At 48.4% G+C, this 25039-nt stretch overlaps 1 protein-coding gene across 1 annotated transcript in view; it reads left to right on the top strand.

Moving 5' to 3' along the window:
- The first annotated feature begins 3763 nt into the window (after nt 1-3763).
- Nucleotides 3764-25039, top strand: part of CLUH (clustered mitochondria homolog) — a 33896-nt gene continuing 12620 nt past the window's right edge. Inside the window, exons 1-16 of the mRNA XM_065418063.1 lie at nt 3764-3943; nt 6182-6353; nt 7515-7658; nt 9324-9451; nt 10178-10332; nt 11813-11938; nt 13604-13751; nt 14708-14800; nt 15390-16084; nt 17406-17623; nt 18554-18658; nt 19881-19981; nt 22122-22274; nt 22964-23026; nt 23727-23971; nt 24845-24929. Of these exons, the coding sequence (XP_065274135.1) occupies nt 3767-3943; nt 6182-6353; nt 7515-7658; nt 9324-9451; nt 10178-10332; nt 11813-11938; nt 13604-13751; nt 14708-14800; nt 15390-16084; nt 17406-17623; nt 18554-18658; nt 19881-19981; nt 22122-22274; nt 22964-23026; nt 23727-23971; nt 24845-24929 (2808 nt within the window). The 5' untranslated portion in view covers nt 3764-3766. The remainder of the gene's footprint in view (nt 3944-6181; nt 6354-7514; nt 7659-9323; nt 9452-10177; nt 10333-11812; nt 11939-13603; nt 13752-14707; nt 14801-15389; nt 16085-17405; nt 17624-18553; nt 18659-19880; nt 19982-22121; nt 22275-22963; nt 23027-23726; nt 23972-24844; nt 24930-25039) is intronic.

Here is a 25039-nt window from a genome sequence, read left to right as displayed (position 1 = left end):
TTTCCCTCTTTGTGCTGTTTGATTACCTCAGGCATTTCTCTGTGGAAAACGCTGGCACAGCTGGCTTTGTTTCTGTTTGTCGTCTCCCTTTCTATCTGGTTCTACAGAGCAGCAGTGAAAGTTGGTGGGTAGGCGAAACTTCCACGCAAAGCTCTGCTAGGCTTTGTGAGTCACTGCAGAGTATGCGATGCTTACCCTGAGGAGATTCCCCTGCACCGCACCAAATTGCGGTTGCAACGAAAGAGATTGCCCTTTCCATACAAGCTATGTCCTGAAAACCCTCCCTTGATTTGTAAAACCATCTTCCTTTTCCGAAAGGTGACCTAAACTACTGGGTTAATCTGCTAGACTGTCCCTCTCTTTTGGTGCAGGATTAATTTCTTGCACCTCAACCTGAGACCGTGCTGGCTAGAGCTGGATCGTGTGGTGCAAGTAGGCATTAAACTGCCACCTCTTTGCTGCCCCCCTCCCCGCCCCATAGCTTTACCAATTCATATCCTTTCCTGATGGCCAGTGGGGGCTATATTGCACCATATTGCATGATGGCAGCTTCTTGATGTGGCGAGGTCTGCTAGGAAGCAGTCCACCAAAATGCTGCTCACTCCATTAGTTGGTAACTTTTATGGCCCAGGAAAGTCACAAACAGAAGCATCGCCCCGAATTTATGTAGGAAAGCTCATATGCAGCCTCTCCTTTGACTCTGTTTGGTGGCAGGGTTCGCTTGGGTAGATGGAGTTGTTAGCACTTATCCATGACCAGTCGGTGTTGCTCAGTTCATGCTTGGAGCCAGGGTAGTCCTGGCTTGCAGCATTTGTTAGCCCATGATGCCTCAGCAAAAAAACAAAACACTAGTAGGAAAATGAGTGGCATGCCTGTCTCTAGAACTGCCCACCTCTGAGCAAGTCAGTTAATTTCCACTTGCTTTTTAGGAAACTTCACTTACTTGCTGGGAACTTAGAAGTGTTTCCATCAGATGTGTTTCCTGCCTTTGTAGCCATAGAAAAAGGTAGTAATCTTGGAGAATATCAATTGGCCGTGTTCCTTTCTACGGGCTCTGTTGCCGGAGTGGCTGTTGTGTCCAAACTGGGTATCTCTTGTGGGTCTGTTTGGGTGGGATACCTCCTCGCGCACAACTCCTCGGAGATAGACACACGTGTGCAGAGCAGCAGATGTTGGGTTGATTATAGCATCCATGGGATCCTGGTGTGAGGGGATGGAGTGAGGCCTGCTGTACTGAGCCCATGTAGTTTGCCAGGGCTGCAAGCAAGAGCTTCAGGGTGGCTGCTGGGTGGAAGAGCATAAAGACTGGCCTTTGTGTGTCTGGTGACACCAAGTGAAAGCTCCCCTAAGTCTAAAATAGCCTGTTGTACATGGGGCCCACTGTAGCCCGCTTGGGGCTAAACCCTGCCTCCCCACCTACACGTCCGCTAGAGTACAACAAGGGAGCCCTTCCCCCTCCGATGGCACCCACGCAGGAGCCAGCCTTGTCCTAGGCTCCAGAAGTCGGGTTATGGGGGAGGGGAGGGATAATGCTGTCATCGACGCTAGTAACCCCAGAGTAGCATTTCAGGGGCATCCTGTGGCCTCATCCCCCTGTGCACCAGGTTGTCTGAAGGGAGCTCTGCTCTATAGGTGTAACAAGGGGTGCCTCTCCCCGGGGCTCTGCCTTTCAAAGACCCGGCTTCTCAGGGTACTGTTACTCGGGCAGTGTGTCTGTTCCTCTTTCTCAGCATGGCTTGGGTGTGTCAGAATCCTAGTGGAGCCTGTAGTCTGCTCTGCTCGTGGGTTTCTGACAAAGCACAGCGTGCGGGGGAGACCTGTAGAGGGACACTAAACATTAGCATCTGGGCAGCCACTGCTGGTGGCACCAGAGGCTGTTAAAACAGCTCTGCTGTTTAGCCCCGTCCCATTCGATAGGAAGAAATTGTTTCCTGCCTCATTTCTTGCATCTGTTTGTAATTTGGCCTTGACAGTCATCTGCCGGTAGGAGGCCAATACATTAGGAGTGATCTTAATCTAGAGCCATAATACCAGAATAATAATCACATGGGAGAGAACGCTTAGTGCTTTGCTGGCGTTAAGTAATTAACTCTTGTGGCGCCTTCAAGAGGCAGGCAAGTAAATATGTTTATCCCCATTTTCCAGATGGTAAAAGTGAGAGCCTGAGTGGTTACCTGACCATCCTGGGGCTGCAGAGGAGCTGGTGCTTTGAGGCTAGTGTGGCTGATGCTCACTGATGTGTATTGGAGCGTCACAATGCTTGTCTTCACCCGAATCAGCTACAAAAATGGAGTGCCATGTTAAAGGAGGTTAGGCAAATGCTACGGAATACCCAGAAATGCAGCTGGGAATGAGACAGCAACTCCCTAGAAGCAGTAGAAATGTAAAAAACCTATTGAGTAAGAGGATGACCATTTCATTTCACGGCAGTTTTTGAGGTTGTGACATTTGTTTTAGTTCTGTATTGGAACAAAGAAAAAACCTTTTGAACCTTGCTGCCCCCCCCCCCCCCCCGCAAGAAAGAATCTTTTTCGATGTGGAAAGGGGCTGTCTCCTGGTAAGGAGGGCACCAGAACAGAAGCTTTTCATCCCAGATCACTCTGAATCAGGCAGAGCGGGGACTTGTATCTGGGTCTCCCACATCCCCAGTCATTGTTCTTAACCACCAGGCTGCAAGGTGACAGTGTCTCTCCTTAAACCATCCTGATGAAAACTTCACTGAGACTGATGTGCCGCTTGCAAAAGTTTTCAGCTTTGAGGAAACAGCATATTTTAACTAAATAAAATTGTGTGTAGCTCTTTTATTAGATCATCCAGGCCAGCCCCTTCCTTCATGACCAGTACAGTAGTAATCTCCCTACAGCACATTCCCTAGTGTTCTGCCCAGTGTCATTTAAATTGAGGTAGGGATTTCATATGACTCTCTAGGACACGATTCCACAGTGTTATGGATTTTGAACAGATCACTGCCGTTTATCACACTGCCAATGGCTTCTGTATGTGCAGATTGTCATTGAGTAAGAAAAATCTGGCTATGTCCAGGCAGTAGGACCAGGGTGGGCATGGAGGAACTGCAAAACAAGAAGTCATTTCATTTTGCATGTGTCAGCTGACGTGTTCTTCAAGCAAAGTCTCTCCCCGTGTACTGCAAGACATCTGCAAAGTATTTTTAAAATGTAAAGAGTTGCGTGATGCACACAGGGGCGTGGGAGCGGTTTGTGTTTCTGTGAAGTAGCTTGGGTCCCACATGACATGCAGGTTAGCAATGCAACTGCCGTCTTTTTAGCTGAACAGGAGAACAAGGGAAGGTATTTAAGAACCCACGTAACTTGTTGGTGCACCAGTTACAGCTGCCCTCAGGCTGCAAAGCACCACACACCCATCTCTTTTCATTAAGAAGGTTCTTAAAATTGAACTGAATTTTTCTAGGTTGAGCCATTCTCCGTTTTTCTTCTCTCCTTCCCCCCCACCTCTGCCCTGCTGATTCTGCTCTCTTTGGGAGATGTATACCCCTTGGGCAAGGGAAAGGGTGTTACGTATGCAAGCGGTAAGGTCTGGCACACCTATGTCTATTAAACACCAATTGTATGGGGAGGGAAATCTAATGACTTTGGCTTTTTTTAAACCACAGATTGTTGAAATGGAGGTCGCCAGCTTATGGTAGGCTGGTATGTTAAGCAACCCGGGGCGACTGTCTTTGTTGTTTGGGCCCTTGCTAAATCTCTCTCTCCCCTCTCCCGCGTTGTGACTAGAACACCCGTCTGGCATGGCTTTAATGAACGGTGACGGCTCTTACGAGCACCTCAAGGAGGAGAGCAGGCAGAACGGCCACGAGGAGGTTGACCCAGGGGATGATGCGAACGACCAGGAAGTTATCGTCATACAGGATACCGGCTTCACCGTCAAGATTTACGCTCCCGGAATAGAACCTTTTTCCCTGCAGGTGAGCATCGGTTGAGAACAAGGCGGTTATGAGGGAAAGACCCGGACTGGATAAGGTGCTTGTGCCCAGATTGGCTGACCCTTGCTGGCTTGCGTGTTAATCGTTTATGCCGGCATATAGCATGACACTTGCAAAGCTAATCTTCAAAGCACTGTTACAAACGCTAACTAATTAATCCTCTCAGCGCATCTGTGTGAGTGAGGAAGGTAGGTCCGGCATTATCCCGAGAAGTGAGGGGAGCAGGAAGAAGAGAGATGTTAAATCACTTGCCCCAGGTGTCGGGGGAAGGCGGGAAAGCAGTGTCAGGGCTGGGATTAGAACTCTGTTTCCATGAGATCTCCCTATACCGGCATATATTGCATGGCAAAAGCTAACCAGAAGTCTTTGAGGTTGGTGCATGCACATCCGACCATCTCTCCCAATGAGTGAAGGGGAAAGAACAGGTGACTGGCTGGCTGTGTTTTGGCAGAGCTGCACTTGCAGGAAGTCTGTTTTAATTTAATAATGACGCTTAGCCAGCATCTCATGGTCACAAAGACACCTTTCCTCCCTGGCTGGCTGTTTTCCCTCTCCCTTTTCAAATCTTGCCTGAGGACAATGACACAGAGCTGCAGAGGAGAAGGCTCTTGAGGCAGCGGTGTTGAGGCAATGCGAAGGGAAAGAAAGGAAGCTGGACGAGCAAAGGGAGATGTAGTCTTGGAGGCCGACTGGGGCAAACCTGTGGAGGCTCAGTTGACAACAAGGAAGGCGTGGTGCGCTGGATCCTGAAACAAACGGGGAGCCAATGGAGTTTGGGAGATGTAACCGCATGTCTCAGAGCGCCTATAGGAGTGTGCTTTTCCCCTCTAGTACCTAGTTGTTAGCCTTCCTACTACCACACCTTCCAACCCTGTCGGTGTGGGGAGTGGCTTTGCTTTGTATGATGGGGCAGCTGCGAGAGTTCTTCCCCCTCTCCGTTCACCCACCAGCAGGCTTGTTCTCTCCCCTCCGTTCTTGTCCAGCGGCGTTGTGTTTCTGGCTGCGCATGGCAGGATCCAAGGTTAAAAATCATTCTGGATCCAAGGTCCTGAGCTTGGAGAGGCAACGTGAGCTCATGGGAGGCAAAGTCAGGCTGAGCATGTCGGGTCGAACAGCCGGCCCTTCTAGCTGCTCAGAGAAGAGCTGCCTTGCCTGGCTGGATGAGAAAGGGAGCGATCTGCTCACCTGCCTTCCTCTGGGTCTTTGAGAACTGCTATGAGATGGGGCCGGTTCCTCAGCCTTGCTGCAGCAAAGTGCCAAGGAGGCTGTGGAAAGTGGGTCAGTCCCTAGTGGCGGGGGTGGTCTCTGTAAAGGAGGTGCCTTCCCCTCCCCGAGAGGGATGATAATCCATTGTCTCTTTGGGTCCCTAGGATTCCAGGTAGATGCTTCGGGGACGGTGCTAAGCCCTGTGCAAAACTGTGCTGTGGCCGAGAGTTAAGATGAGTTCCTGCTTGTGGCAGAGTTGTTACAGAAGCTCCTTTTGGTCACGAGAGTTGGGATGAATATACTAGCATGTGACGTCCCCGCAGATAAGGATGGGCTTTGATGGGCTCAGCTGCTGTTACACTTTGGCACTGAAAACAGCCTAGGGGAAGCTTCCACCCCCCCCCCCACCCCCACCCCGAGGCGTCTGAGTCTCTAAATGAAGGGGGAACCGTAACTACCTGTGACTGGCAGAAAATACAGTTAAATGATCTCCCCAGCGCAACCAGATGAATCTGAACACGGCTCCTTTTTCCTTTAATTCCTTTTGGCTGTTAGATTTAATAGGCTAATAATAGCAGGCTATGCTGTTTACAGCAGCTTATGTAAACCATTCTGGGTCTGCATAGCTCGAGAATGGCCTAAATGATGTTTGAAACGTGGCAGAAGGGTGAGAGAGGAGCCTCGGTAGGCCAGTCATGTAAGTCAAGACAGCTTTGTCTGTTGCTGAAGCTGTATGCTTGAAGGCTGAATTTCTCCCCCAAGTGCAGCGTGGCTGTACCCGCATAACACACCATTGTGTGTGCAAAGCAAATTAGATGGGGGAAATAGCAGTCTCGGTTCCTAATTATCCATTTTGCCACTGGCATCCTTTAAAAATCTGGCCCCAAATGCTTAATATTGTAATCTTCCCTCGCTCGCTCTTTTCTCGCCATAAATGCCCAGTACCCGATGTATCCCAGGGACAGGAAGGAGGTGGAGCTGAGCGTGTAACTCATTTGGTTTGTTTGTTTTAAGGTCTCTCCCCAAGAGATGGTGCAGGAGATCCACCAAGTGCTGATGGACAGAGAGGACACCTGCCACCGAACCTGCTTCTCTCTGCAGCTGGATGGGAACGTCCTGGATAACTTTGCGGAGCTGAAAACCATTGAAGGGCTGCAGGAGGGGTCGGTGCTGAAAGTGGTTGAAGGCACGTTCTATAAACGTGGGGGGCGGGGGAAACCATCTGAGTGATAGACAATGAAGCCTCTGGATTGTCTTTCTACAGACTTAGGGCCAGTGAGGACAAGGTACTTGATTGACACCTCTGGAGATGGGGAGGGGCCCTCTCCGTCCCCACCGACCACTCCCGGCTGCCACCTCCTCGCCTTAGCCCTCACTTGTCAGAACCAATCCCATGGCCCAGTCAGTCCTAGGCCCCTCTGGTGCCAGGCTGCAAGACAATCAGTTGGGGAGGTGGTTCTTGCAACGTGACCCCTTTCCATGGTTGGGGACGGGACTGAGATCAAAGTCATGCAAGCCACTGAGCATCCGTCGGGCGGGGGATAACTTCCTGTTGCCACGAGTCTTTGCACCATTAGCCTGCAGTTGAATGGCTAGGTAACCAGCAAACTACTGGGTCCCAGGTAGTATCCATGAAAGGTGAAGTTGATCATATAGAATCATAGACTATCAGGGTTGGAAGGGACCTCAGGAGGTCATCTAGTCCAACCCCCTGCTCAACGCAGGACCAATCCTCAACTATATCCCCAAATGGCCCCCTCAAGGATTGAACTCACAACCCTGGGTTTAGCAGGCCATTGCTCAAACCACTGAGCTATCCCTCCCCCCCCAAATCAGGCCCTGGGAGGGCATCCATTGCACAATGGGGGGTACTCCTGTATCCAGTGAGCTTCACCCATGCCAAATAGACCAGAGGAAAATGCCACTTCCTGGCTGCCCCTATGCGTAGAGCAGAACACACCAGCAGAACAGTGGAATCCAACTCCATGCTGGTCATCTTTTAAGGAACCTGGTTATTGGAGTTTGGGCTCATGGGCTGTACTTCTTTCCCAAGAAAGCCCTGAAAGCTTACAGATGAGGTCAGGCGGCGTGCAAGGCCTTCACACAGGCAGAGGTATCTTGTCATGCTGCAGCAACGCGCAAGTGGTTGGTGATGTAAAATTGCCAGTGGCTGTTTGTGCTCGTGCCTCACTTGCTTGCCCTTAGTGAGGGACAAGAACGGCTATAAAATGAGGTGGGCAAAATTAATCCCTGGCTGAGCTCCCTGTGTGTGCGTAGAGACCTTCGAGAGCCACGACGGGAGTAAACTGTTGTGACCCTGAGACACTCTCTCCCTTCTGATGATCAGAGCCCTACACGGTACGGGAAGCCAGGATACACGTGCGTCACATTCGGGACCTTCTGAAGAGCCTTGACCCGTCCGATGCTTTCAATGGCGTGGACTGCAATTCGCTCTCATTCCTGAGCATCTTCACGGAAGGAGACCTAGGAGGTATGGGACAGAAGGCTTCTCGGGTTTGACGAACCCCTCCGCTGCGGTGGAAAATGCAGCCGTTCCACCACGCTGACTACTTAATCGGTTAAAGCGCTTGGTTTAATGTCTGGATGCCCCATATCAGCGGGGCCTAGGGTAAAACTCTCAACACTCCTTTCCTGATATAAATGATTTATTGTTAAGTGGCTAGACACTGTGGAACCAGGAGTCCTGACTGCTCTTCCTGGTTCTGTCACTGGCTGCAGGCCACTTAACGTGTACTCTGTCTATATTAGGTGCTTGTGTGGCTTAAATGACTGCAGTATGTGGGCGCCTCATGCACTTTAATGTGTTTATCCTCACAGGACTCGGTGAGATAGAGCAGTGCTATTCTCCCCATGGGCAGATGGGAACTGAAGCACAGAGAGGTTAAGGGACTAGCCTAGCCTCACACAGGATGTTTGTGATGGAGCAGGAATTGAACCTGGGTCTCCCAGAGCCCAGGCTAGTGTCCTAACCCCTGGACTACCTTTCCTCTCTGGGCTGGATCTGTTTGCCCATCGGTAACATGAAGGCCTATTAACCCCTCAAGGCATAGTTGGACACACTTTCCCAGGCTCTTACGTGAAGGTGTGTGCAGTGGGGAGAGTTCTAGATGGGGGACTGTTTCTCTGTTCAAATAGTGGCCAAGACTTTAAAAACCTGATACCCAACGTTAGGATCCCAAGTCTGTATCTGGATAAGCAACCTGAATTTCAGAAGTGTTGAGCAGCCAGCCGCTCTCATTGAGTTGGGAAGTGTCTTAACCCAGGGATGTTGAGCTGCAGTTATATTTAGGTATGGCAGAATTTGATTCCCCCCCCCCCCCCCCCCTAATTTTGACAGGTAAGATCGTTTATTTTTAAGCTTTTTTTTTATTATTTTATCGATCTTAAATGTTGACAGTTACAAGAAATTACGGGGTGGTCAGACAATAATTATTTAATGACAGTCGACACTGAGATTCAATAAGGTAAAGTTTTATAAGGGTTCAAACACAAATTTCACCATCACATGTCAAAATACACAAAGTAAATGGCCTTAAATTCTAATGGGTTCTAAAGCCGCGTTTTTCTTACTTTGCCTGTCTGTACGTTTTGATTATTATTGACGGAAACATTGTTCTGTTGGTTAGTGTGCATACGGTGAAATGGATGTTTACTGATTAAAAATCTAATCCTTCCAAGGCTAGTTATATTCATGCTGGGATGTTTTCACTCTTGAGAAGCGAACCGGAAAGGTGGAGATTGTTATTTCTGGATACACTAGCTTACAAGGCAGAGGTAACCTTTCAAAGGGGTGTAAAGGGGGGTTAGGGGCCAAAATCCTTTCAACAGTGCTCAAGATGACTTTCAGCGGAAGTTATAAACGTCTAACTCCTTTAGGTCGCTTTGCGAACTCCAGCCTCAGTGCTTAATAAAAACCACTTCCTGCTATAATGCTAATGTCAGGCTGGGAGAAGGGAGCAGCTGTCAGTTGTTTGCACAGTGGTCGTAGCTAAAGTGTAGTTCTGACAGGCCAAACAGATGGGGTTAATTCTGGAGGGGGATTCAAGCAATCGAATTCCACATGGAAATATTCTGCACTGCGTGCGACCAGGCAGTCACTGTTCAGCACTCATCTCCTGTCTGTCCGTTTGTTTAGACACTGGGAAACGGAAGAAGAAAGGTACTGAAATGGAACAAATTGACTGCACCCCTCCTGAACATATCCTGCCAGGTGGCAAAGAGAGACCCCTCTGTGCCCTCCAGCCCCAGAACAGAGACTGGAAGGTAGAGTTCTCTTCCATCTTTGAAAATGGCCGTCCGGGCCCCTCTTGAAGGGACACATTCAGGGATTGAAAGTTACAGTGAAGTGACCTTTGGGACTTGCTCTGTTGAGTCCTGGACCTGTGCCTGAATAGCTAGCACTGCTAGGCCACAGGCATAAAGTTTAAGGTCCAGTATTTTGCACACAGACTACACGGGATAGGTGGATCACTTTATAGTAGTGACCCATCGTCTTGAAAGGGTCGGGGGAGGAGGGGAGATCTTGTGTTTCTACCCCTTGCAAATTCTAGGATACTGGGGCTTCAAATTGCTTTAGTCTAATTACACTGGTGCTTCCCATACCTTCCCATTTGGATTCCAACACCGCTTTAGCAGCTGCTGTTTTGAGAACCATTGCGTCAAGAAATCCATGCCTTATACTGCCTAAAGCCATGGAGGATCTGCTCTTCAACTATGGATAAAGAACGACGCTCTGATGCTTGGGTGTGAGCTGTGAAATATCCCATGGGCAAGACTTGCAAAGTGCTTAGTGGGCCTGTACTTTCAGGACCACTAACTTGGCAAGCAGCGTTCCTGGGACGGATGAGGGTGCAGCGGGGGGGGTGTGTGTCTGAGAGAGAGAGCGCGAGAGCGCTTGCACATGAAAGTGTGTGCATTCTAGCCATGTGAAGTGTGTTGTGAAACGGGGGATCTGGACTAATGGAAGCGCTCGTGTTGTGTGCTTCACAGCCTTTGCAGTGCCTAAAAGTCTTGACCATGAGCGGCTGGAACCCCCCACCTGGCAACCGGAAAATGCACGGAGACCTCATGTATCTGTACATCATCACTGTGGAGGATCGACACGTTAGTATCACTGCGTCCACCAGAGGATTTTACCTGAATCAGTGAGTAAATATGACTCTCGTCCTCTTGTTTGCCTTAACTGGCTTAAAATGAAGTGTGTCTTTGTCTCGGTAGTGAGGAGCCTAATATAACCCTGCCTTTATGCAAGATCCTAGGTGATGCCATTCTGGATCGAGCTATTTGGCCAAGTCTGGTATCCTTCCTCAGCAGTAGATAAGTGCCTGATGCTTTAGAAGTAGGTAACACTTTCCGTTACGCTCCAAGCGAATTGTGCAGCGCTGTTTTGAAATGGGAGGCAATTCCTTCCTGACCCCTGTGGTGATCTTATGCCTTGAAGCATATGTCTACCCCAGCCTGGCAAAATCTGTCAGTTGACCAGCCCAGGCATATATTCTACTTGCCCACCCTTTACCATGACTGTAGATGATCAGTAATGAGGTCCGTGACTAGAGCTTCTAGGTGCTACATTAATGCAAATAATAAATAAATGGATTGTGTTGTGCTTGCTGTAGGCGAGTAGAATTTTGCAAGGCTAGCTGATCTCCTTGGCAAATGTAACTGATGGGCTAGAAGATTGTAAGGTCCTAATTCATGGAGGAAACAGTAGTCAAAACTAGAACCAAACCCCCTTCACTAAGGAAGAGAACGTACAAGTTGAGGGTGTCTGTGTCCTGTTCTCCTTCAGAGGGAGCGTGAGCCACTGAGACCAATGCAAAGCCAGCTCACAGAAGAAATAATTGAAAATAAGCTTTTATGGGTGGTCTGTAGCCCTTGTCAAAATCTGCAGGGTTGGGACTAGGAAAGTAAAGGTTTAAGCATGTGCATAACTTAACTCCCGTGAGTAAAGTGTCTGATTTTAGGCCATTCGAATGCAGGTGTCGTTGCCCACAGTCAGAATGAACTACTCCTTATAAGAGTTTCCCAAAATGTGGCCTGCAGACCAATAGCTGGTGAACTGTGGCGAGATCTGGTTCATGTGGTCCTGGTGACTCCACCTTCTCAAATCTAACATTCCATTTCTTGTCTGAATATTCTGTGAAAGAGCTATTTAAAAAAAGCAACTGCTGTTTGACCAGGAGTGGATGTGGGAGACGGGTCTTCCCAATTGAGAAGGGAGAGGTCTATTAAGAGGTGGTCCATGTGATCAAAACAGTGAAGAAGCCCCGCTCTGTGAAATCCACCTTTCAAGCTAGGAAGAGAAAACATAACTCTGGTGGTGGCTAGCCTGATTCTAGGCACATTTGCTGCCCCATCTATCAGGATGCAGGCTCAAGGATGCTGATTGTGGTTTAAGTGGAGGGAGTAGATGACCCTCGAAGGAGCCTATTACAGCCTATGTGACTGGTAGAGAACATGTCACAAAGGTCTCTATTTTGCAAATCTTTTTTTTTTTTTTTTTTATAATCTTGAGCCATTTCATACGGTGTATAAATTAAAAGCTGCCAAAATGCTGCCGCCTTATCTTGACAAGAGAGTGGTATTTTTATTTCTGCCATAACAAGAGCTTCTTTCTCTTTGCAGGTCGACAGCATATAACTTTAATCCTAAACCTGCCAATCCGAGTTTTCTCAGTCATTCCCTGGTGGAACTTCTTAACCAGATCAGCCCGACCTTCAAAAGAAATTTCTCAGCTCTGCAGAAGAAACGGTAGCAGCAGTGTTTCCATGTTGAGCTGCCTTGGCTTTTCTGATTGGTCAAATGGCTTGGTGTGAGGTTCAGATATTTGGCTTGCTGTCCAGGGGATTGCATGGTGCTGTCTGTCTCATAAAGCCAGGTGTTGACTGTAACACTCTCTTCTTCAGTCAGAGCTGGGGGATGCTTACTGGAAGTTAGATGAAACTTTGCATTTTTGTAGCAAGGATCCCCAAGCTTTTTACAAATCATTACAAATGGTATCTCTGTGAGGTAGGTAGTGAAATCCTCATTTCAGATGGGGAAGCTAAGGTGCAGAGCTGAAGTGATTTGCCCAGGGTTACTCAGCAAGTCAGTGACAGAGCTATGCATGGAACCCAGGAGTCCTGACACCTAATCCCCTTAATAGTTTTTCCAGGAACCATTAGACCACCTTCCCTGAGAGCATGTAAACATATTGGCACGAGGCCTGCATTGTCACTGCACTGATCAGAAATCTAATGTCTATGCCTGTGTACAAGGTTGGGTTCCCGGGAATACATGGGAAAGGGACACCTTTTTTTCTTGGGGCTTTAACCTCCAGTAAAGATGGGACTGGAGGAACAAATGCCCTCAGGAATCTACAGAGCAGATATCTTTTATTGTGATTGGTGTGCCTAGCCAGGCACCAAAGAGTTAATGTAAAGCATTACTCAGCTCTGTAACAGTCCTTGATAGCTCTTATCAGTGGGCATTCTTGCCTGGGCATAAAAAAATAAGACTAAGACCAGTATAATATGCGGAAAAGTATCACACAGTGATTTTGTTTAAAATAACTACTCTCCTGTTCATTACAAACCTGCAAACACACATGCGTGTGAATTTCTTGTAATTCTGTGTAACTTTTTTATTTTTTATTATTACATGCGCTAATTGTTTTATAACCTTGTCCTTGCGACAGGGACTCACTCACTCTGCTCCCAAACAAAACCTGTCGTTCTTTGGAGAGTCCACTTAATGAACTGCCTGGGCTCTGCAGGATATAAATTGACACGCACGTTCTATGGCTTTCAAAAATCCTGCATCTGGTCTCATTAGGGAGATGAAAGTGACACTATACAAAAGCTAGAAATTAGCCCTGGCCTGAAACCCACCACTGTGACTATGTGGCCATTTAAAAAATGATTAGTCTGTTGCCTGTTGAGCCAGAAATGAGTACAGATGGGATTCTGACACCTGCTGAGAGCAGAGAAGCTACACAAAAGGCCATTAGGTGAAGCTTGCTTTTTCGCTTCACTGGCAGATACGCTATATTTTTTATAACAACAATGCATGTGGGCCAGGGCTTAGCACAGGCATGATCCTAGCTCCAACATAGAGAGCTAGAATGAATTAGCACAGCTGTAAGATTGGGGTGGGGAGAGCTTTCTCCATACAAAGCTAGCTTGGTTCCAAGAACAAGACTGGATAAAAGGTACCAAGCCCAGTTTATTCTCCACGTTGCTGTTGAGCTTCAAGCCAGTTCCGACCGTGGGTCTAGATCAGATGACACTTGTTGAGCTGGCTGTGTTCCCTTTATAGGGCTGATGTTGGTTCTTGTTGATGAGCTTTTGTTGGGGAGGAGGAGAATTCTTGTTGTGTTCTCCAAATCTAAAGTCCCCTTCAGTGGAAATAATCTGATAGCTGTGAACTCCTGCCTAGGGTTCAGAGGCATCCCTTTGAAAGGATAGCCACCCCCTTCCAGGTATACAGTTGGACGGCACCGCAGGCAGAGCACGCCATGGACTGCGTGAGGGCGGAAGATGCTTATACTTCAAGGCTGGGCTATGAAGAGCACATACCTGGACAGGTATATCTAGCTGCACGCTGTATTACTGTTGATGATGGTGATGATGCTCTTAGTGCCTTTCATAAAGAGAACTGAAAATTGCTTACCAAGGGATAACAACCTCCCGGCATCCATGGGAAGCAAGGGGAGAATTAATATCCTCATCTTGCAGGTGGAGGCACAAAGCAGCAAGTGTCCTGTGCAAGGTGTCTCTCAGAGCCAGGATCCTGACAATCTAGCTGCCTTCTCCAACCACTAAATTTGCCTCCTGTCCTTCCACCTAGTAGAATTATCTTGCAGCTCAGATCATAACATTGCTCTGCACATGGACCTCTCTGGAGAAGTATCTTTTGCAGCATGTGTGGGGGGGTTGTTTTTTTTATAAAGGTTTAGGCCCTGATCCTGCAAAGGCCCATGTTCAACTTCACTCACTGTGAGTAATCCCACTGAAGTCAGCGAAACTACAGTGAGGGCACAAAATTAAGCTTCGGCAGAACTCCTTGCAGGATCAGGACCTAAATGACTGGCTAGTTCTCCTTCAAAAAATAGCTCTGAGCGCTTCGCTTGAAACAGCCCTTAGGGGTTAGATCCGCAGAGCTTGATGGCTCTGGCCCTAAGTATGTTGAAAGTTCCTTGGGGTTGCAAAATATTGGTTCTCTGCCCATTTGTAATGTAATTAAATCTCAGTACGCTGGCTAATTAATTCAGCATCGCAGCACATCAAACCCTTTGTTGATATTCCAGCTACGCTGCACTTGGTAACTGGGACAATGCAAGATCTATCACAGCTTGCTGTTTAAATGAACTTTAGCTGTGAGCGGGCTGCTGCTGAGGAATTTCTTTTTAAATGCTATGCAACTCTGACTTCATTGGTCTTTCTGATCTGGAGTGGGGGATAGACTCCTGCAAACTAGCTCAGAGACTACAAATACCGACCTCCCCCCGGCCCTGTTTCACTTGAGACTTGCCCCTTTCAGACCAGAGACTGGAACGAGGAGTTGCAAACCACACGAGAGCTACCCCGCAAGAATCTGCCAGAGAGGCTGCTGAGAGAACGAGCCATTTTCAAGGTAATCCTGGGGCGGGGGGATTAGACACAAATTGTAGGTAATCCATTCCCAGTCCAATTAGAGACCCACCCTGGGTTGACTGAGAGCTTCGCTCGAGCTTTGTGGTTTAATCTTTATAAGCACAGATGCTTTGCCTCAAGCTTCTAAGATGCAGGCCAGGAGCTTTGTCTTCATCTCCCTGCTCTGCTCGTGTTGCCAGCAATGACAGAGTCTCCTCCCAGCCTGGTGCTGCTGTTTCATGCCACGCAGCCTTGCTTTGACAGGGCGGGGGGGGGGAAGAGGGACATTCAGCAAATGGGGCGGGTCAGGGATTAGCTCCCAGCGGTCAGGTACCTTCCCACGGTAGCACCCCAAGTGACCAAGCTGAAGAAACTGGGGCCAGTCCATAAGGTATTCAATATCTACGTATCAGCCAGACTCGTGAGGGTGAAAACCGCTATCCCGACCGTTGGCCCTCATGAGGTGGCGGCTGAGGGGATTTCAGGCAGAATAGAGGGCAAGTGCTGGGCGTACGTTGTCAGTGGGCAGCCTGCTCTCTTTACCCAGCTCTCGCCTGCCTTCACGCTTCCCTTCCCCTCCCAACGCACAGGTCCACAGCGACTTCACGGCGGCCGCTACCAGAGGAGCCATGGCCGTCATCGACGGCAACGTCATGGCCATCAATCCCAGCGAAGAGACCAAGATGCAGATGTTCATCTGGAACAACATTTTCTTCAGCCTGGGCTTCGACGTCCGCGACCACTACAAGGACTTCGGGGGGGACGTCGCCGCCTACGTGGCGCCCACCAATGACCTCAACGGGGTGCGGACCTATAACGCGGTGGATGTTGAGGGGCTGTACACGTTGGGGACCGTGGTGGTGGATTACCGGGGTTACCGGGTCACGGCACAGTCCATCATTCCAGGGATCTTGGAACGAGAGCAGGAGCAGAGCGTCATCTACGGGTCGATAGACTTCGGCAAGACCGTCGTCTCTCACCCCAAGTACCTGGAGCTGCTGGAGAAGACCAGCCGGCCCCTCAAGATCCAGAAGCACAAAGTTCTGAATGACAAGAACGAGGAGGTAGAGCTGTGCTCCTCCGTGGAGTGCAAAGGCATCATTGGCAACGATGGACGCCACTATATCCTCGACCTGCTCCGCACCTTCCCCCCCGACCTGAACTTTTTGCCCGTCGAAGGGGAGGAGATGCCGGAAGAATGTAAGAAAATGGGATTTCCCAAGCAGCACAGGCACAAGCTTTGCTGTCTCAGGCAGGAGCTGGTGGACGCCTTTGTAGAGCACAGGTGAGCTGAGCAGAGTTTCTCCCCCACCCCACCCCACCCATCCCTGCTGGGTGACATCAGCACAGGCTGGAATGCATGCGGCATCGTTCTAGAGACGCTGCAGGTGGCTACGTCTTAGCAAAACTTCCATTTGCGTGCAGCTAATATTTCCCCCTCATCCCCCACCCCTACAGGTGCTGTTATGAAAACTTTTAGTGAGAGATTCAAACAGTGGGGCTTCTGAAAGGCTTATGGGAGAACCAGGGAAGGATGTCTTGGTTTTAATCTCCAGTTCTTTCTCCTTTCCCCAAAGATGCCCTGCACATTCAGGGTCTGGGTAATAAGAGTGGTACCAGTCCTGTAGCGCTAGCCTTCTAAGGATCTCCAAGCACTTTAGACGCTCCCTGAGCCCCGTGGAGGCAAGAAAGGATTATGTACATACAGGGATCACGGCAACTGCCCTCTAGGGCGGACCGTAGCAGCTGCATGATGCTGCATGGTGTTTACGTGAGAGACTGAACAAAAACACCATGTCCTGTGGCAACTGCAAGAGGCTGGGAACTACCTGAGCTGAGGTTAACTCTCCTACTTCTGCATGGCCGCCTGTGGGATATTCAGTTACCACACATGGTCAGGGTCTAGATTTCCCTCGCCGTCTCTAACAGTGCGGCCCTGGCCCTCTTGCTGGGCTGAGACACTGCTTCAGTGCTGACTCCAGGAGAAACACTACCTGCTGAATCACCAGCCCCACTTCCTGCTGCAGCGAGGTGTTCCCTGGAGTGCTGCCCCATCCTTAACTGCTCGGTGTCAGCCCTGCCAGGCCAACAGCACGGGGGGTGGCCTGATTTCAGGGTCCTGCCACTCATTGACCCATATAAAGTAGGTAAAACCACATCTGTTAAGGTCTTAGGTAAGTGCTGCTGCTGTTCTTATAGCAGCCCTGTGCTCCTGGACCTTCTGAGATCAGAAGTTGGAGATAGAGGGTCCCCGAGGCTGTATCCTGTGGCTAGTGGCAGAAAGCAATGTACCGACGGCGGGGAGTTAATTTCCCAGCATGATGGCTAATGAACAGTGCAGCAGCCCGAACACCAGTAGTGACTGCGCCTGACCAGTGGACCAATGTCCTGTCTGTGGTCAAGTGTCGTACTGCTCGGCTGTCTGAGATGTGGACTAGGACATGTCCAGGCAGGGTTCAGATGGTCCATCTTTAGCCCCTGTGATCTTATGTCTATCAGAGAAAGAACAAGCCGTTTGGATTATCCTCTAGTCTGGTTGTCTGGCTCATCGGGATTATTTTGCTGAATGCTGCGTTCTGTTAGATCTCTCCTGTCCTGTCCTGTAGATATCTCTTGTTCATGAAACTGGCTGCTCTGCAGCTGATGCAGCAGAAGGCCAACAAGCAGGAGAACTCGGGCTTGCTGGAAAATGGGGTCTCCACAGAGAATGGAACAGGGGGAAGCGAGAAATCGGAATCCGATGATGGTAAAATAGAGGAGAACGTGACTGGATTAGATCAGGTTAAAGACCTGGCAGAGACCATTGCATCTGATGACGGAACAGGTACCCACTCCCCATGCACCAAAAAAGGGCCACGCTTTTCCTGGTAGCTTTTGGATTGGGTGCCGAATCAGAACGGCTTCCAGTTGGTGGGTCTCAATAAATGCACGCGTGCCATCGCTCAGACCGGAACGCCGTGCCTTCCCCAGTACTAGCACTTGAGTATTTACCTGGCACTGTTCAAGCACTAGCTTGATTAATTAATTAAACCAATTAACCCTCATGGTACGCCTGGGCAGGGATTAGCAACCCTGAATCAGTGTGTGGGAATCTCTGGTCTATGCCTGTTCAGTCCACTAGACCAGGCTGCCTCATGCACTTTCCCTGCCACTGAAAATACAAGAGAGACAAGGTGGGGGAGCCAATATCTTTTGTTGGACCAACTTCTGTTGGTGAGAAAGCCAGGCTTTCGAGCTAGACAGAGCTTTTCTTCAGGTCTGGGAAAGGTACTCCGAGTGTCACCACTAACTACAAGATCGAACGGAGAGTTCAGCATAAGTAGGCTCCCAACACTGCATGCTGAAAACACTGTTGCTCTCGTTAGGAATCTCTTTGCCATGACTGACGGGTATTTTCAAAGGGGCCTTGGGGGAGAGGCACCTGATTCCCATCCAAAATTAATAGGAATTGTGCCCCCAACTGAAAGTCCCAGTATTTTTTTTTTTTTTTTTTTTTTTTTTTTTGCAGTGGAGAGATGCACTCTCAGTACTGAATTCTATGCCCTTGTCTGGGTTTTGTGGTCTGTATCTGTACCCCAAACAATATTACGCTGCCAAATGCTTTACGATGGCCTTTTGCAGAGCAATGCAGCAACATCACTCCTCCATAATAAAACTTGCCTCTTACTTTAATGTCTGCTGTGGGCTGTCTTTGGAATCTGCATTACTTTTTTCTAACTCTTTACCAAGTCTCTTTGTCTCCTTCCTTACCCAGTGGATCCCAAAAGCAGAGAGGTGATTCAAAATGCCTGCAAAGCCGTGGGCTCCATCAGCGACACGTCCTTTGACATTCGGTTTAACCCAGATATCTTCTCACCAGGTAGGGGCTCAGAGGGATGGCCTTGAAACTGTTCGGAGTAGAGTGTGGACTCCCTTTCTGCTCTTGCTACTAGGCACAGGGCCTGGGGCAGAAAGATGCGATGTAATTGTTTGTAATGCTTCGAGCTACTACATGTAGGCTGGCTCCCCCCAGTAGTCCACAGACACTTGGTGGTGGTCTGAAGAATGCTGGCCTGGCACATGGAGCTGGCAATCCATCATCCCAGCTGCTAGACCACATCCGTGGAGGCAGAGAAACACATTAAACACGATCCTGATATTGTCCACGTAAACAATTGCTGTGGCTGTCACATGGCGGCTGTTTGATTCTCCCCAGTGCGGGAAGGAGCAGTTCTCAAACTGTGAGTCAGGACCCCAAAGTGGGTCATGACCCCATTTTAATGACCTGCTCAGGCAGGCTCCTGGGGTCGCGTAGTAATTTTTGTTGTCAGAAGGGGGTCGCGGTGCAGTGAAGTTTGAGAGCCTCTGCTCTAGCAGATCACAAACCAAACCCGCCTGACCTGCTGTAAGCTGATCACAGCTCGTCCATACGAGTCAGGATCCTCGGGTATGTCTGTTGGTGACTAAATTAGATGCTGGAAACGCTTCCTCGGTGCTGTATTATCTCTTTGGGGGTGAGTGTCCTAACCCCATGGCCTGATACAGGAGCTGCGCATGCGCGGTCGAAAGCAGCAGGATTTGACTCTCTATCTTGGCCTGGATATAAATGCGGTAGAAGCTGTGTTCAGCTGACATCCACAAGTACCTTTTTAATGCTGATGGTGAAGACAGGGCTGCTGCTGACTCTGTATGGGATGGCAGCTTAAAGGAGGTTATTTTAACCTGAGTCCATCTGATGGAAGGGCTTAAGGAGCTTCTAGTGCTTGCAGAATTTGTTGATCCTTCTGACAAAACATACCCTCTCTCATTTTACTGACTCTTCATTTTAGCCTGTAAGCGTGCATGGCTCTTCGGAATGTGCCAGACAAAGACAAGAATGAGCGGGTACAGAACGGAGCAAAGCAGCCTGTAACAAACGCAGCGTGGATCATGGTTATTCCAGCTGGCATTGCTCTGCAGAACTGATAGGTCTTAAAGAGCATCTTTATAACAGGAAAGGGCAAAGCACTTCTGTTTATTGCCACCTGCTCTTGTATGTATATTTTAAGAATTAAGGTTTTTTTCTGTCCTTCCGTTTCTCAGCTCTTCAATTTCCCTCCTAGGTGTTCGTTTCCCTGAGTCCAGCAAAGAGGAAATGCAGGATCAGAAGCAGTTATTAAAGGATGCCGCTGCTTTCTTACTGTCATGCCAAATCCCAGGCTTGGTAAGGCACTGGGGTTGCGCTGATCTCCTCCATCAAATCTTGCCTCAGGTCTGGCCAGTCAACGCAGCTGTGCAGTTATTTCTCATCTTAAACAATGTTTGGATTCTAGTGCTGGCAAATGGAAGTTGTGAAGTACAAAGAACAATGTAAACCTCTCTGGTGGTGCAAAGAGAAGAGGGGTTTTCTCTTTCACAGCCCCTAGTTTAGAAGGAAAAATGTGCCACAGAACAAAGAACTCGATCAGCGGTATTTATAAATCTTTAGTAAGAGATGGAGCCAATAAATGCCATATGGCTGACAAAAGCCCCCAAGTCCCTCAGTCTGACCCTTGGCATCCTGGATATATTACTGTGTAATCTACCCCAGTTTTGAATCTGCTGGTGAGTAGATTCCCTGTGGAAGTCCGTCAGTTGCCCTTGCTGTCAAATATGTTCCTTATGTGTAGCTTAAATTCCTCCCATCATAAACTTCACCCTACTACCATTTTCTGAAGCTGTAAAATAATCTTTCTTCAGTTATAGTATGGAAATTGCAAATGAAACAGACCTATTGGATCACCCCAATCACTATTCCAGCCAGTGCAGGGGATTGCTTCCCTGTCATGGATTAAACACTGACCACGTCATGTCTGCAGACAGGAACTTCTGAATATGAACTCTGTGGTAGAGAGAAAGCTATGTAAATGCAATGCTAAGATGCACTACAAAATACACTGTAATCACAAAATGCAACAGTGGAAATGTGCTCTGCCTGCTCACCCTCACACTGACCCTGCATGTATTGATGGTGACTTAAAAAAACAACAACCCCACAACAACAAACTGGATTTGTGCCCTTTTTCTTTTTGCTAGAACTGAAAGGCCTGTGGAGGGGGTTATTTTTTAAGAGCGCTTTCTGATTTTTAATGTAAGAAATATCTGACATGACAAGTCTGCTGTTTCCTGTTTTCCTGAAGGCATTTTGGGGGGCAGATACTTGTGTGCGGTGTGCAATCATGTGCTCTAATTGAAGGGTAGAGCTGGTGAACCTACAAAGCTCTCTTCTCTCCAAAGTGCTCTTTAGTCACTGGAGCTGACTAAGAGAGAAATAAACAATGAATGAAAATCTTCCTGTATCAATTGCTTGGCTTTCACACGCGTCTGATGTCACCATTTCACTGATTCAGTATTCGTCATAACTCTCAACCCCCAAAACTCTAATCTTAAAAAACCCTGACAAAAATCAACCCTTCCCCCTTATACCAGAGTAAAATAATAAAAAAGGGCACAAGCTCAATTTTTTTTTTCTTTGTTGAATACTTAGTCTACAATGAGCAGCATAACTAGGGATCAGAAATACTACACAACTCTGTGTGTGTGTGTGTGTGTGTGCGCACATGCGCGCGGGGGCAGGCAAACTAGGTGACAGACATGTATAGAACTGCTGTGTACCCACCTCCCACCCATTCTCAATATGTGAAGGTAACTTGCATAAATGTATTTAGAACTCAAGGGGATGCATTTACATTTGCATTGTTCATTGTACTTCACGACTTCCATTTGCCAGCACTAGAAACCGGTATCTTCCCCCCTCCCCCCCCCCCCGGCCCTTCTCCCCAGCCCAACCCTACCTCATTTTTTTTTGTCCAGTCCCTTGTGATTTGTAGAGCGCATGGGAAATGTGGTGGTCTCCCCTCCTGGCTACTGAAGGAAAGAACTATCTCTTGTTTCTCCCTGTTCCTTAGTTGGTAGGTTCACACTTGCAGGAGGTTGGGTAAACGGCTCCAGACCAGGTGGATTTGCACAGCATTCCCTGATACAGCTGTGCTTCTCCAGCCATGGGCATGCATGGTCGGTGCCTGTATTTCAGGCAGAGGAAGGGAGGATGCTTATCAGATGTGTGGAGCTCCTGAGAATCCTGTTTGGGGCAAATGTTCCTAGGAGCCCCAGTCAAGAATCGGGGCCCTATGCGCTACGCCCCCCGCCCCCAAAAGATCTGAAACATAGAGCCCAGTCTGAGAAAGGACCAGCTTTTCAGAGGGGCGCAGCGCCCACTGAGGACCACGAGAGCTAGCGGGTGCTGGGCACGTTTGAACACCTGGCTCAAAGTGCCCCATTTCTGGCCGGTGGCTCCTTTTCCCTAAGCTCCATGTGCTCTGCAGGTGAAAGACTGCCTTGACCACACCGTGCTCCCGATGGACGGCGCTACGTTAGCAGAGGCCATGCACCAGAGGGGCATCAACATGCGCTACCTAGGCAAAGTCGTCGACTTCATCGCCAAGACCCCCGCCCGCCCACAGCTGGATCACATCTACGTAAGTGGCGGGTTCCGTTTCCGATTGTCACTTTGGCTGCCACTGGGATAGTGGGGGCCTGGCCACATTCCAACTCGGCTAATTGCGTTCTCCATGTAAAAATAAACAACCAGGCTTTGAAACCAGGCGAAAAAGCCTTTGATTGCAGGGGCTGAAGGGTTTAATCCCATATTTCTGTTTTAATTCTGGTTAGGGAGGATAGGTGCCTTGAGGGTCCGTAAAGCACTTTGGGGTAAAAGGCATTGCCGATCGATCCGAGACAACCTGCGTTTTTTGGGCCATGTAGTGACCCACAGGGGCCCTGGATTGAATGGAAAGGATGTTACTTGTGATTGGTCAGGAGGTTACGCTGGGGCCTGATTCTGCCACCCTGGCTCACATTGAGTAGTGAGTACATTGCTCCAGGAATGTCCCATTGGAATGGAATAGTTCCTAGAAGCCCCCACCAGGGATTGGGGCCTGCCCTGCATGCTACCCTCCCTTCCTGAACAAAGCATTCCCTGCCTCCAAGAATTTACACTGTAATTTGCAGAGTAGGGTTCAACTCCACAGTAGTAACGATTGCAGAATTGGGCCCTTTGTCAATATGGATCAAAATACATCTAAAAGCAAAGTGTGTGTGTGGTGTGTTTGTGTTTTCCCTCTATTGACTAATTTTCTTAGTCCCTGCTCTTTATTTCTTTGGGTAGAAAATTGGAATCAGCGAATTGATCACTCGATCAGCCAAACACATCTTCAAGACATACCTTCAGGTACGAGCGGCTGTCTAAACTCTTGCCATGTGAGGTTCTCGTTAATGGTTTTTCAGAAATAGAAGCTGTTTAAATCTGTTTTCTCATTAGCTAGTTCATGGATGTTGCCTAGCAACTGGAAGTAAAATCTCATTAGGCCTAATATAGGTAGAGACCTGGATCCAAGAGAAAACAAGTTCCCACTTGAAGGAAGCACTCCCAGAGGATTATCATTCATGCTTTTCTTCCCCAGAATTTCACTGATTACACTGAAGGCTTTTAAGAGTGAAATCACAGCTTGTCTTGCCTGTAAAACACTTACTCTGCTTAAGCAAACAGTAGTGCTTTTGACCTCCAAAGATGCTTGTTTATTACATGAACTCTAGGACATGGAGCAATGCATTGTTCCAGAAGCAACGAAATCTGTTACAAGAATTCCACATTATAATCTCCAGATCCCCAGTAATTGTTCATTCCCCCCAGCCCCGCCCCTTTTGGAGTTTTATAGAAACTGTGCATGACTTTTTATGTGGCACTTCACGCATGTTTGTTCTGTTGCTCTGAGACACGCTGTCCTGGCAGACCTTCCCTCTGTCTCTGTCGGGCACCACGATGATATTTGCCGTACAGATGGGACTGGATTTCCATTAGAGTTGGGTCAGATTGATGCATGTGTAATGCAGAAAAGGTTCCGCAACTGACTTACAGTATTTTGCTACAGGGCGTGGAGTTGTCTGGCTTATCGGCAGCCATCAGTCACTTCCTCAATTGCTTCCTAAGCTCCTTCCTGAATCCAGTTGCCCATCTCCCTGCTGATGAGCTGGTCTCTAAGAAGAAGAATAAGAAAAGGAAAAACAGGAACCTTGGAAATGCTGATAACACTGCCTGGGCCAGCATGACCCCTCAGGAGCTTTGGAAGAATATCTGTTCTGAGGCAAAGAACTACTTTGATTTTCATCTTGAATGGTAAATAGAATGATTTATCGTCACTTTCCCTTCCTTTTGCCCGATTTCTCTTTCTCATCAGTAGCTTTATTGCGAAGGGTGCCTGTATTGTTTATAAAATCCCTTAAGCATTGGAATCCGACTTTAAAAAGGCTTAAGTAGCAGATGGAGAGAAACCGAGGCAGATGTGGTGGTGGGGCGGGGGAGGGTTGAATTAGGATTACAGGTGAAATTTTAAATGAGATCAAATTCATGCGGCAGAGATATCCCAGAAGGTTGATTCAGACGGCACAAGCTGCAGAGACGATAGTGTGAAGGATAGAAGTGGGGACAGGAATCCAGCCCGAGACGAGAAGAGGCAGAGAGGGGAGTAGAGATTTCACCGCCATGAGTCAGGCGGGCGTGAAATCTGTGGATGTTCCTAAAACAAGGACAGATCTCAGCCAGACTCTGAAATGAAGAGGTTGCCGGTGATGTAAGAGGAGTAAAACACCTAACGGATATTACGAATGAATAAAAGCTTTTTTTTCCAAAACCAAACCCTCAGGACCCAAGATTTAAGTCATAATTAGATGGTTGAATTCATGGTTATCTCTCTGGCATCAGAGAAACTTAAGATTTTAGTACAAATAAGGAAAAGGTTGAATCAAGCAGCCCTATCGCTAACGCATAAGGTGGGGGAAGGGAAAAGATGCACGTAGGACTGAAGTAAACGAGCATTGGTGTACACCCAGCATTCTGGGGCAGGAAAGCTCCTTGCTTGCTGACGTAGTTTGGTTGCACTTTCTTTGTTGATTAGCGCCTAACTATACCGGGAGGGGGGCTTCAGGCACGCCCTAGGTGGATACTCTTGAGTATAAACTTACTCCAAGCTCTCGCCTCGCTTTTTGGCAGTGAGAATGTTGACCAAGCAGCGGAGGTGTGTAACCTCCAGAAAATCACCCTCCTACGTGAGATCTCCCTCAAAACTGGAATCCAGGTGAGAGCCAAGTCCTCCGGCTTTCCTTCATCACTTTCTCCAATGGGGAAATTCACTAAGAGGGGGCATATGTTGATTCAGACCACAAGGTCTTTCAAAAGATGATTCCC

Source organism: Emys orbicularis, chromosome 17, assembly GCF_028017835.1.
Source record: "Emys orbicularis isolate rEmyOrb1 chromosome 17, rEmyOrb1.hap1, whole genome shotgun sequence".
NCBI classification, from domain to species: Eukaryota; Metazoa; Chordata; order Testudines; family Emydidae; genus Emys; species Emys orbicularis.
Note: the sequence above shows the minus strand (reverse complement) of the source record. Positions and strands in the feature narration are given on the sequence as shown.